Source organism: Panthera tigris, chromosome X (assembly GCF_018350195.1).
Source record: "Panthera tigris isolate Pti1 chromosome X, P.tigris_Pti1_mat1.1, whole genome shotgun sequence".
In the NCBI taxonomy this organism is placed as follows: domain Eukaryota; kingdom Metazoa; phylum Chordata; class Mammalia; order Carnivora; family Felidae; genus Panthera; species Panthera tigris.
Window position 1 is genome coordinate 124831596 of NC_056677.1, and position 14237 is coordinate 124845832.

The window sequence follows — 14237 nt, forward strand, 5'->3', positions numbered from 1 at the left end:
GTCCCTGGCCTAGTGGTCATATAACATCTTTGAGGCCTCCAGGCAGCAGCACCATCACACTAGAGGTTAAGGAGGAAGCACCAGGAGAAAGAATGAGACCATTGGAAGCACCTCAGATGGGGATGGAAGGGTGTGCAAGTGTAGGCATGATGTGATTCCAGGGAGGAAGAAAGATCTCCCTTGATGCCTAGACAGCTGAGAATCTGCTTCCTCATTGCTCTATTGCTCTATTGAGGGTATGGCAAAATCATCAGAGGCTCATGCTTTCTCTGGTACAAGTGGGGACTGCCTTTGGGCTCCTCTCTTCCCTACCCTCTGGGAGAGGAGCCTGTTATGGCCACAGGAGGTGACATCAGCATGCAGTGGGTGAAGAAGGACTGGTCCCAAAGTCTCATTCCATAAAGGTGTTCACTCTTTCTCAGCACCTTGGCTGATTCTGAATCAGCCAAGAATGTGGCTGCCAAGGTGGGAGAGACCTGGCAGGAGAGGCCTGCAGTCCTGAGAGGTGGCCATGGGGACCCAGCTGCACCCTCCCAGCAGTCTGCAGCCCCCAGGACCCCAGAGCAGCAGAGCATCTCCAAAAGACCAGAGCAGCTTGTGGAACTGGACAGCCAGGCCAGCAGGTAAGTATTAAACTGTGCTGGGTCCCTGCCTACCTGAGCTGGAGAGTTGTCAGGGGCCATGACCCAAGTGGGACCCACTCTTACCCCATGTTTATGCCAGTGCCTGGCACATCACACACCAAGGTGTTCAAACTCCTGCTCCATGAGTGGGATTGGGATAGTGACTCCCTGGGTGCAAAGCAGTGTTTAGGGGCTTCCTATAGCACAAGTAGTTGGGATAGGGATGGGATAGGAGCTGGTGTATGTATGCAGAGGTAAGAAGCCCTGGCTAATTTCTGACATGTGGACCAGGAAGGAGGTCTCCCAAGATGGGGGTCATAAGTAGGAAGAGGACTATTTGTGTGTGTAAAATGGCACTGTGTGTGTGTGTGTATGTGTGTGTGTGAGAGAGAGAGAGAGAGAGAGAGAACATTCTTCAGACAACCTCATCCACTCTGCAGCCCCTAGTATAATCTTCACTCAACTCCAGACCTACTGGACATTGTTGTCCAGATTCCCTGTAGGCACTTTACATTCAGTATAACTCAAATGACCTTATCATATCTCTGCACAGAACGTCTCCCCAACTTCCTTGCTATATCTCAGCTCATTCTTTCCACAGCTTGCGACCATCACCACCCACTCAGTTGACCAATTCTGAAATCTTGGAAAAGCCTTGGCTACCACTTTCCTTCAACTTTACATTTTATAAGGCAATAAGACTTGTGGCCTTATCATTTCTCTCTTGACTGAGCAAATAGTTTCCTAACTGGTCTCCTGCATCATCTTACTTTATAAGGCCTGGCCTGATTCTCCACATGGCAGCTGGAGCAAATCTTCCTACAAGTCATGTCTGATCTGTTCATGATTAATATAGCATTAATGTTATTAATGCCAGTTTTGTTGTTGTTTAATGGATGTGGAGTTTCCCTGGTCTCTTGTTTATGCTGCTGGCCTCCCTTCCTCCTCTTTTTCTCTTGGGCAGGAATGGCTAATTGGTTGCCACATTGGGAACAGAAACTGCATGGATCCAACTTGGCCACCAATCCTCCTTGTCTTTGGAAGAAAATGGCTTCATATGTACAGCCAAGAAGGTTCTCCCTGGATTCTTTGCTTTTGTCTACAAGCCCCTGGGGTCAGTTGTCCAGCCAAGCTCTTGGCTGGGTGAGTAAGGCCCTGTGGTTCAAGGATGTAAGGGGTGCCCTCCTTTTTGGCTCTATGTGTAAAGCCATCAGCTTCATCAGTGGACCTTTATCTCCATTTTCTGTTCTTTTGTCTAAAAAGAGGTGTTAATTATTGGCCCCCTAAAACTCTGAGTCCATACAATGGAAAAAGATAAAAATAAGAGCTACAAAGGCAGATTGGGTCAGAATTCTGGCAAATAATATTGAAAGGTCTTGTAGCAGAAGAGGATCTGAAAGGAGATACTGAGAAAGAAAGTTTTGGATAAATGGAAGAACTTGGAAAGAGTACTGTCATGGAAACCAAGCTAGGCTGAGCTAACTTTCCAATATGCTGTGGACCTTTAAATAAGACCACAAGATTTGGTAGAATGGAGTTTATGGCTGCCTTAAATGGAGGGCAGGTCAGGGAGGCAGAAAGGTTTGGTTGACTTATGGTGGATTGAGGAAGAATTTGGAGGTGAGGTGGTGCAGTTGGTGGAGGTATACAACTCTTTCTAAAATGTTGGCCAGCAAGTGATGGAAATTTGATGGGTGATTAGATAAATACAGCTACAGGATGATAGGAAATGCTTTCTAGAGTGCATGCCTATGTTCCCAGGGGAGGAAGTACACTGTTGGCAAAGACAGTTTGATATTTGAATAAAGAATGAGCAAACCCAAAGGTTAATGGTCACTTAATTTATGGTGGGCTTAGGATGGGGTTCTAGAGTCTTGGGAAGGAAGTAGAGGGCTCTGTTTTTGAAACAGGAGGGAAGGATGAGTGAAAATGTAGGTTGGAGGGCAGGGGAAGGAATACACAGAGTAATGTGGGCTCCTTGATTTTTTCTGTGAGTTAATGAGCCACACATTGTAAAATTAAACAATATTTTACTTAATGACTAGCCCATGCCAAGCTATGTCCTAAGCACTGGAGATACTGACCTCAAGGAGGCATGGATAGGTTATAATGGCAGCATAGTAGGAGGATGTGACTTGGCTGGCTGCATGGAACCAGAGAAGGCTTCACAGAGGTGACAGTTGATGTTCCTCTTGAAGCACTTTGTAAGGAGGTGAAGGAGGGGCCGAAGAGTAAGGGTAATCTCCTGTGCTGAAGGGTAGATGGCAGTGTTGCATGCTTCGGAGCACCCTGTGGTTTGATACGGCTGTGGTTTATGATGAGAAAGCCGTTGAAAAGTTGACGTTGGGCAGACAAGAGTTAACCTAGCAGGCCTGAGGCTACTCTCTTTAGAAAGGGCTGCTTGTGGGGCGCCTGGGTGGCTCAGTCAGTTGAGCGTCCGACATCGGCTCAGGTCATGATCTCGCGGTCTGTGAGTTCAAGCCCCGTGTCGGGCTCTGTGCTGACAGCTCAGAGCCTGGAGCCTGCTTTGGATTCTGTGTCTCCCTCTCTCTCTGCCCTCCCCTGCTCATGCTCGGTCTCTCTCTGTCAAAAATAAATAAACATTAAAAAAATTAAAAAAAAAAAAAAAGAAAGGGCTGCTTGCAAGATGTGCCCTTGGCTGGCCTCCAGGAACTTGAAGAGGTAAACAGTTCTCTACACTGATATGAAAACTTCCCTAAATGATGAGAGTTAAGGGTGACCACCTGGATCACTTTTACAAACAACGTGCTTTATGCTGAGTGTCTGCTTGCCTCCTGGGAGTTGGGAGTTTGGTTCGTGCCAGGCAGAAAGTTCCTATGTGACCAGTCTCCAGTAATAATCTTGGGTCGTGAATGAAAATATCACCTTTTTCTTTCACTGATTTTGCTTGGTATCCTTCTATGGTCATAAATCTTAGCCTTGAGGATGACTATATGCTGAGTCTTGGGAGTCCTCCTAGTGAATCATTGACCCTGGTGGTGGTCTTAGGGTCACCAACACACCATATCAATCTAATAAAGGACAAAAGCCGCCAGAGTCTGATCTTTATGCCTTAACAAGGGCTTGGACTTTCTCCAGAGGACAAAGAAGAGTTAGGAAAGTTTTTTTTTAATTGTTGTAAAATTCACAAAACATAAAAATTGCCATCTTAACCATTTTAAAGTATAAAGGCAGTGGCATTAAGTACATTCATGTTGTTATGCAACCAATTTCCAGAACTCTTTCTGTCTTGCAAAACTAAAACTCTTTCCCTATGAAACAACTCCCATCCCCTTCTTCCCAGCCCCTGGCACCCATCATTCTACTTTCTGTTTTTATAAACTTGACTACTCTAGGTTCCTCATAGAAGTGGAATCATGCAGTATTTGTCCTTTTGTAACTAGCATCTTTCATTTAGCATAATGTCTTCAAGGTTCATCCATGTTGTAGCGTATGTCAGAATTTCCTTCCTTTTTAAGGCTGAATAATATTCCATAATATAGACATACTGTATTTTGTTTATGCATTCAAGTGTCAAGAGACACTTGAGCTGCTTCCTCCTTTTGGCAAACTTGAATAATATTGTAATAAACATGGGTGTAGAAGTATTTCTTTGAGATCCTGCTTTCAGTACTTTTGGGTATATACCCAGAAGTGGAATCGCTGGATCATATAGTAATTTTATGTTTAAATTTTTTGAGGAACTGCCATACTATTTTCCACGGTGGCTGTTTTCTACCATTTTACATTCCCACATACAGAGGCAGAAAAGGTTTTTTTTTAATTTCTTTAAAGTTTCTTTATTTCTGAGAGAGAGAGAGAGAGCGAGAGAGCGAGAGAGAGAGAGAGAGAGAATGAGTGAGGGAGGAGCAGAGAGAGGGAGACACAGAATCCAAAGCAGGCTCCAGGCTCCGAGCTGTCAGTACACAGCCTGATGCGGGGCTTGAACTCCCAAACCGCGAGATCATGACCTGAGCCGAAGTCAGACGCTTAACTGACTGAGTCACCCAGGCACCCCCAGAGCCAGAAAAGTTTTAAGCAGGGAAGTGAAATGGTCAGAGTTGTGCTTTAGACTTATTTCTATGGTGGCAGTATGAAGAATGAACTGGACGTGGGAAGAGTGGAGGCAGGGAGAAGAGCTACAAAGAGGTTCAAGTCCACTAAGTAAGAGATGATGGGACCCCAGCTAGGGTGGTAGCTGTGGATATGGAAATAGAACTCTTAAGTAAGTAAAATGGACCCAGAATTGGGCAGCTGATAAGACTTGGGGGAGCAGTAAGGGAAAGAGAAGTGTTAAGTCAGAAAGTCATCTTTGTGGCTCAAGTGGCAGAGTGGAGTGTGTGACCCCTTCTGGCCCAGGTTGTGGGCAGAGTATCTCCAAGCTATTTTCTAAGTGCCTGGAGCCAATTGAGCAAATGCCCAGTCCATGGAGACACCAAGACAAAGCGGCACACTCAAACAGATTGGCAGACAAGGGCACCTGAGGCAAGGCTCTGACTTTCAGACAGAGGCTCTGCCTGGGCCAGCCTGGATGAATTGCCCTGGCAATACTGTTCTGTTTCTAAGGTGGGCAGCAACACCTTGCAACTGTCCTTCCTTTCTTCCTCCTAGTAGTCCAAATCCCCAAGCATGCTGGGTGTAGTTGTGGAAAAGTCTTCTTTCTAGAACCGTCTAGGTCTTCCATTTCCGGGTCAGGTCACTGGCATGGCATCTTGGTAGACTAGGCTCATCAGTAAAGGTGACATTTGGAGTCTTTGGGCCAGAGGATTAAAGACCACTACTGCTAATAGTCCAAAGTAGCAAGCAGACCCTTAGCCCCATTCTGGGTATGCACCAGGAGGAAAGCCAGTCAGTGCAAACCTCCTAATGGACAAGGCTTGACTAGCCTGGGATTCCAGGAAGTACAGAGGGAAGTAGAGTGAGACCTGCAGGGATGTAGGCAATGATAACAGCAGAATTGTGAGGGAGAGTGGACAGAGGATTGGAAAAATCCCTGTGGGTATTTTAGAATGTATGAATTGACCAGGTTAAACTCTTCCAGAGCCCAGACAGAATAGGGATTTCTCATGGGTGGTCCAGATATTATTTCACATGGGGACAGTTGGTGTGACCCATCAGGAGAGGATCAGAGGATGATCGGTGCCAAGGATAAAACCTTAGGCCATGGGAGATTGAGTTCTTCCATCAGTTTAGCAAGCTTTAATTTTTATAGTTCATTAGATCTGTTATCTCAGATGACCGACAATGATAAGAACAATGTAATTGGGGGAAGGAGAAGAACCTGTTGAATTTCTTAGATGACTTAACTGGTGAAATGGATTCCTCAGTCACTTGAAGGAGTCAGAATTCCCCACGTGGGTGTACTTGTTCTCACAAAAGTTTAGCAACAGTAGTGGCAATGACCCTTTTAAAAGGGAAAGTTTCAAGATAGTGAAAGACAGACATATGGTAGTAAGAACATATTTAAGTTACATTTAAAAAATAATTAAAATTATGACTGATAACATTGTGCTGTTGTTTTAATATTTGGCAAGGCAGCACCAAGACAGTGAGGGCACTGACAGATCGCTAGGAATTTTATATAATTTCTGAAATATTTGTATAATTAAAATTTTACCCCTTAAAATTTAACTTAGGAAAGGCTCAGCATTATTATTTTTGGATTTGACACTGCTTCCCATAAAATGTATACAATATTAAATAAATATGAATAGTTTTAGTACTGCTCTTGTTGCAAGGTGAAAGAATAAATAAATCCTTTGGGCCCTCTGGGAAATCCCAGTGTCAGTTTTAGGTGTAAAAGATATTTCAGATTTGATTTGGGGAAGTCAAAATGTCAAATGTTATCAGAAGGTTTGAGGATTTGATAACGATTATGGGATAGTGAGAAATACTACTTGGTTATCTATTAAATCAAAGTGTGAGAAAAAATTAAAGTAAACATAGGAGATAAAATGATTGTAAACACTGTTAGAGCCTTTAAAATGTCTTTTTTAAATGTTTATTTATATTTGAAGGAGAGAGAGAGACAGAGCGTGAGCTGGGGAGGGGCAGAGAGCAAGAGAGACACAGAATCCCAAAGCGGGCTCCAGGCTCTGAGCTGTCAGCACAGAGCCTGACATGGGGTTCAAACTCACGAACTGTGGGATCATGACCTGAGTAAAAGTCGGACACTTAACCAACTGAGCCACCCAGGTGCCCAAAGACTATTAGCTCCTTTAAAATTAAGTCCTTTTAAAAATAATTGACATGAGGAATTCGTGAGAAGATGGTGGCGTAGGAGGACACTGGGCTCACCGCGCGTCCTGCTGATCACTTAGATTCCACCTACACCTGCCTAACTAACCCAGAAAACCGCCAGAGGATTAGCAGAATGGAGTCTCCAGAGCCAAGCACAGACGAGAGGCCCACGGAAGAGGGTAGGAAGGGCGGAGAGGCGGTGCGCGCTGCACAGACTGGTGGGAGGGAGCCAGGGCGGAGGGGCGGCCCGCCGGCCAAGCAGAGCCCCCGAGTCTGGCTGGCAAAAGCGGAGGGGCCAGACGGAGTGTGTTCCGACAGCAAGCGGGACTTAGCATCTGGGAGGTCATAAGTTAACAGCTCTGCTCGGAAAGCGGGAAGGCTGGAGGACAAAGGGAGGGAGAGTTGCCGAGCCCCGGGATGACAGAGCTCAGTTTGGTGGGGAACAAAGGCACTAGCCAGCACCATCTCCCTCGCCCATCCCCCAGCCAAAATCCCAAAGGGAACCAGTTCCTGCCAGGGAACTTGCTTGCTCTGGGCAAACACCCAACGCTGTGCTTCTGTGGAGCCAAACCTCCGGCAGCGGATCTGACTCCCTCCTGCTGCCACAGGGCCCCTCCTGAAGTGGATCACCTAAGGAGAAGCGAGCTAAGCCTGCCCCTCCTGCCCCCGTGCACCTTGCCTACCCACCCCAGCTAATACACCAGATCCCCAGCACCACAAGCCTGGCAGTGTGCAAGTAGCCCAGACGGGCCACGCCACCCCACAGTGAATCCCGCCCCTAGGAGAGGGGAAGAGAAGGCACACACCAGTCTGACTGTGGCCCCAGCGGTGGGCTGGGGGCAGACATCAGGTCGGACTGCGGCCCCGCCCACCAACTCCAGTTATACACCACAGCACAAGGGAAGTGCCCTGCAGGTCCGCACCACTCCAGGAACTATCCAAAATGACCAAACGGAAGAATTCCCCTCAGAAGAATCTCCAGGAAATAACAACAGCTAATGAACTGATCAAAAAGGATTTAAATAATATAACAGAAAGTGAATTTAGAATAATAGTCATAAAATTAATCGCTGGGCTTGAAAACAGTATAGAGGACAGCAGAGAATCTCTTGCTACAGAGATCAAGGGACTAAGGAACAGTCACAAGGAGCTAAAAAATGCTATCAATGAACTGCAAAATAAAATGGAGACAACCACGGCTCAGAATGAAGAGGCATTAGAGAGAATAGGTGAACTAGAAGATAAAGTTATGGAAAAAGAGGAAGCTGAGAGAAAGAGAGAAAAAAAAATCCAGGAGTATGAGGGGAAAATTAGAGAAGTGATACACTAAAAAGAAATAATATATGCATAATTGGTATCCCAGAGGAGGAAGAGAGAGGGAAAGGTGCTGAAGGGGTACTTGAAGAAATAATAGCTGAGAACTTCCCTGAACTGGGGAAGGAAAAAGGCATTGAAATCCAAGAGGCACAGAGAACACCCTTCAGACGTAACTTGAATCAATCATCTGCATGACATATCAGAGTGAAACTGGCAAAATACAAGGATAAAGAGAAAATTCTGAAAGCAGCAAGGGATAAACGTGCCCTCACATATAAAGGGAGACCTATAAGACTCGTGACTGATCTCTCTTTTGAAACTTGGCAGGCCAGAAAGGATTGGCACGAGATCTTCAATGTGTTGAACAGAAAAAAAATATGCAGCCGAGAATCCTTTATCCAGCAAGTCTGTCATTTAGAATAGAAGGAGAGATAAAGGTCTTCCCAAACAAACAAAAACTAAAGGAATTTGTCACCACTAAACCAGCCCTACAAGAGATCCTAAGGGGGATCCTGTGAGACAAAGTACCAGAGACATCGCTACAAGCATGAAACCTACAGACATCACATTGACTCTAAACCCATATCTTTTTATAATAACACTGAATGTAAAAGGAATAAATGCGCCAACCAAAAGACATAGGGTATCAGAATGGATAAAAAAACAGGACCCATCTATTTGCTGTCTACAAGAGACTCATTTTAGACCTGAGGACACCTTCAGATTGAGAGTGACAGGATGGAGAACTATTTATCATGGTACTGAAAGCCAAAATAAAGCTGGAGTAGCCATACTTATATCAGACAAACTAGACTTTAAATTAGAGGCTGTAACAAGAGATGAAGAAAGGCATTATATAATAATTACAGGGTCTATCCATCAGGAAGAGCTAACAATTATAAATGTCTATGCGCCGAATACCGGAGCCCCCAAATATATAAAACAATTACTCATAAACATAAGCAACCTTATTGATAAGAATGTGGTAATTGCAGGGGACTTTAACACTCCACTTACAGATGGATAGATCATCTAGACACACAGTCAATAAAGAAACAAGGGCCCTGAATGATACATTGGATCTGATGGACTTGACAGATATATTTAGAACTCTGCATCCCAAAGCAACAGAATATACTTTCTTCTCGAGTGCACATGGAACATTCTCCAAGATAGATCATATACTGGGTCACAAAACAGCCCTTCATAAATATACAAGAATTGAAATTATACCATGCATACTTTCAGACCACAATGCTATGAAGCTTGAAATCAACCACAGGAAAAAGTCTGGAAAACCTCCAAAAGCATGGAGGTTAAAGAACACCCTACTAAAGAACGAGTGGGTCAACAGGCAATTAGAGAAGAAATTAAAAAATATATGGAAAAAAACGAAAATGAAAATACAACAATCCAAATGCTTTGGGATGCAGCGAAGGCAGTCCTGAGAGGAAAATACATTGCAATCCAGGCCTATCTCAAGAAACAAGAAAAATCCCAAATACAAAATCTAACAGCACACCTAAAGGAAATAGAAGCAGAACAGCAAAGACAGCCTAAACCCAGCCGAAGAAAAGAAATAATAAAGATGAGAGCAGAAATAAACAATATAGAATCTAAAAAAACTGTAGAACAGATCAACGAAACCAAGAGTTGGTTTTTTGAAAAAAATGAAATTGACAAACCTCTAGCCAGGCTTCTCAAAAAGAAAAGGGAGATGACCCAAATAGATAAAATCATGAATGAAAATGGAATTATTACAACCAATCCCTCAGAGATACAAACAATTATTAGGGAATACTGTGAAAAATTATATGCCAACAAATTGGACAACCTGGAAGAAATGGACAAATTCCTAAACACCCACACTCTTCCAAAACTCAATCAGGAGGAAAGAGAAAGCTTGAACAGACCCATAACCAGCGAAGAAATTGAATCGGTTATCAAAAATCTCCCAACAAATAAGAGTCCAGGACCAGATGGCTTCCCAGGGGAGTTCTACCAGACGTTTAAAGCAGAGATAATACCTATCCTTCTCAAGCTATTCCAAGAAATAGAAAGGGAAGGAAAACTTCCAGACTCATTCTATGAAGCCAGTATTACTTTGATTCCTAAACCAGACAGAGACCCAGTAAAAAAAGAGAACTACAGGCCAATATCCCTGATGAATATGGATGCAAAAATTCTCAATAAGATACTAGCAAATCGAATTCAAAAGCATATAAAAAGAATTATTCACCATGATCAAGTGGGATTCATTCCTGGGATGCAGGGCTGGTTCAACATTCGCAAATCAATCAACGTGATACATCACATTAATAAAAGAAAAGATAAGAACCATATGATCCTCTCAATTGATGCAGAAAAGGCCTTTGACAAAATTCAGCATCCTTTCTTAATTAAAACCCTTGAGAAAGTCGGGATAGAAGGAACATACTTAAACATCATAAAAACCATTTATGAAAAGCCCACAGCTAACATCATCCTCAATGGGGAAAAACAGAGCTTTTTTCCTGAGATCAGGAACACGACAGGGATGCCCACTCTCACCGCTGTTGTTTAATATAGTGTTGGAAGTTCTAGCATCAGCAATCAGACAACAAAAGGAAATCAAAGGCATCAAAATTGGCAAAGATGAAGTCAAGCTTTCACTTTTTGCAGATGACATGATACTATACATGGAAAATCCGATAGACTCCACCAAAAGTCTGCTAGAACTGATACATGAATTCAGCAAAGTTGCAGGATACTAAATCAATGTACAGAAGTCAGTTGCATTCTTATACACTAACAATGAAGCAACAGAAAGACAAATAAAGAAACTGATCCCATTCACAATTGCACCAAGAAGCATACAATACCTAGGAATAAACTTAGCCGAAGATGTAACAGATCTGTATGCTGAAAACTATAGAAAGCTTATGAAGGTAATTGAAGAAGATATAAAGAAATGGAAAGACATTCCCTGCTCATGGATTGGAAGAATAAATATTGTCAAAATGTCAATACTACCCAAAGCTATCTACACATTCAATGCAATCCCAATCAAAATTGCACCAGCATTCTTCTCGAAACTAGAACAAGCAATCCTAAAATTCATATGGAACCACAAAAGGCCCCGAATAGCCAAAGTAATTTTGAAGAAGAAGACCAAAGCAGGAGGTATCACAATCCCAGACTTTAGCCTCTACTACAAAGCTGTAATCATCAAGACAGCATGGTATTGGCATAAAAACAGACACATAGACCAATGGAATAGAATAGAAACCCCAGAACTAGACCCACAAACGTATGGCCAACTCATCTTTGACAAAACAGGAAATAACATCCAATGGAAAAAAGACAGTCTCTTTAACAAATGGTGCTGGGACAACTGGATAGCAACATGCAGAAGGTTGAAACTAGACCACTTTCTCACACCATTCACAAAAATAAACTCAAAATGGATAAAGGACCTGAATGTGAGACAGGAAACCATCAAAACCCTAGAGGAGAAAGCAGGAAAAGACCTCTCTGACATCAGCCGTAGCAATCTCTTACTCGGCACATCCCCAAAGGCAAGGGAATTAAAAGCAAAAATGAATTACTGGGACCTTATGAAGATAAAAAGCTTCTGCACAGCAAAGGAAACAACCAACGAAACTAAAAGGCAACCAACGGAATGGGAAAAGATATTTGCAAATGACATATCGGACAAAGGGCTAGTATCCAAAATGTATAAAGAGCTCACCAAACTCCACACCCGAAAAACAAATAACCCAGTGAAGAAATGGGAAGAAAACATGAATAGACACTTCTCTAAAGAAGACATCCGGATGGCCAACAGTCACATGAAAAGATGCTCAACGTCACTCCTTATCAGGGAAATACAAATCCAAACCACACTCAGATATCACCTCACGCCAGTCAGAGTGGCCAAAATGAACAAATCAGGAGACTATAGACGCTGGAGAGGATGTGGAGAAACGGGAACCCTCTTGCACTGTTGGTGGGAATGCAAATTGGTGCAGCCACTCTGGAAAACAGTGTGGAGGTTCCTCAGAATATTAAAAATAGACCTACCCTATGACCCAGCAATAGCACTGCTAGGAATTTACCCAAGGGATACAGGAGTACTGATGCATAGGGGCACTTGGACCCCAATGTTTATAGCAGCACTCTCAACAATAGCCAAATTATGGAAAGAGCCTAAATGTCCATCAACTGATGAATGAATAAAGCAATTGTGGTTTATATACACAATGGAGTACTACATGGCAATGAGAAAGAACGAAATATGGCCCTTTGTAGCAACGTGGATGGAACTGGAGAGTGTGATGCTAAGTGAAATAAGCCATACAGAGAAAGACAGATACCATATGTTTTCACTCTTATGTGGATCCTGAGAAACTTAACAGAAACCCATGGGAGAGGGGAAGAAAAAAAAAAAGAGGTTAGAGTGGAAGAGAGCCAAAGCATAAGAGACTCTTAAAAACTGAGAACAAACTGAGGGTTGATGGGGGGTGGGAGGGAGGGGAGGGTGGGTGATAGGTATTGAGGAGGGCACCTTTTGGGTTGAGCACCGGATGTTGTATGGAAACCAATTTGACAATAAATTTCACATATTGAAAAACAATAATTGACATGATAACGTCAACATAAAGAATAGGATATTTGTTTGATAAGACATAAAAACTTTTCTTTTTAGATAGTGTTCACCTTAAAAATAAAAAGGCAGTTATTTTACCAGCAAAATGGGTTTATTCAGGAATAGCAGAGAATTGCAATTCAGGACACACAGGCTACAGTAAAAGCAAGTCCAAGAGCAAAGAAGAGGAACACTCTATTACAGAAAAAGGAGAAACATTGGGAGGGCTTGTTATAAACAAAAAGTCCATTGGAGTGAACTGGGACTTTGAAGTGTAGCGGCTTTTCCTTGGCTGAGTTGTTACAGTCTCTCATGAGCTGGGCTATTGCTGGGCAAGGAGAAAATCTTCCTCCTGCTGGAATAGTAAAATTTAGGCTTCTTCCTGTTTTGCAAAGGACACCAAGGAGTGGTAGGGCATGAGAGCTCCCACTTCTGGCCTCCTGACTCCATTTTAGTGAGGTTTTCCTTTATTCATTTTCACAATAGAGTACTGAGGAAAAAAGAACTATCATTAACCTTTTATTAAGAGCACGCCAGTGAGCCAAGAAACTCTTACTATTTTAACAGAGAGAAAGCCAAATTTTAGTTTTTTATCAGTACAATACTTGATACTAGAGCTCTTTTTGAAAATACTATAAATAATCTCGGGGTGCCTGGGTGGCTCAGTCAGTTAACTGTCCGACTTCTGCTCAGGTCATGATCTCGCGGTCCGTGAGTTCAAGCCCCGCATCGGGCTCTGTGCTGACCGCTCAGAGCCTGGAGGCTGTTTCAGATTCTGTGTCTCCCTCTCTGTCTGACCCTCCCCCGTTCATGCTCTGTCTCTCTCTCTCTCAAAAATAAATAAACGTTAAGAAAAAATTTTAAAAAGAGAAAATACTATAAACTCACTAAATTTTAGTAAATTTTGAACACGGCAAATAAAATTTATTTTCTGTAAACATTTTATAGTTTTAAAACTATCTACTTACACTTCATCTTACAAAATTTTTGGAACCACTATTTTAATTTAGGACAAACTTGTTCTTTTTCCTTAACAAAAACATATTTTCATACCTTGCATACAAAGTTGTTCTCCTTTGCCTTATTACTTTTAGTAGTCTCATTTATACATATTGATTATAATTTTAAACTGTTAGTAACTTTTATTTTACAGAGAAAAATAGATGTAGATCATTTTGAATTATCTGTCATATACCAGCATTTTGCAGTAGACTAGTAAAGCTTATGAATATATATCTCATAAAACTTTATAGTTATATACTTTTTTATAGTATAATTTTTCAATGTGCACAAATGAACACATTTATTAACAAATGTATGTACAACCTCTCTGTACTATAAAAAATAAGAAGCAAAAAGTATATAAACTTAAACTTAGGCTTAGTAACTAATATTTCAGTATTTTATCTTACTTAGAAATTATCTAGGTA

The 14237-nt window shown here is 42.4% G+C and overlaps 1 protein-coding gene across 1 annotated transcript in view; it reads left to right on the forward strand.

Annotated features, from left to right (window-relative positions):
• ZNF185 (zinc finger protein 185 with LIM domain) overlaps nt 1-14237 on the forward strand; it is a 70304-nt gene that overhangs the window by 40002 nt on the left and 16065 nt on the right. Inside the window, exon 16 of the mRNA XM_042974985.1 lies at nt 423-623. Within this exon, the coding sequence (XP_042830919.1) occupies nt 423-623 (201 nt within the window). The remainder of the gene's footprint in view (nt 1-422; nt 624-14237) is intronic.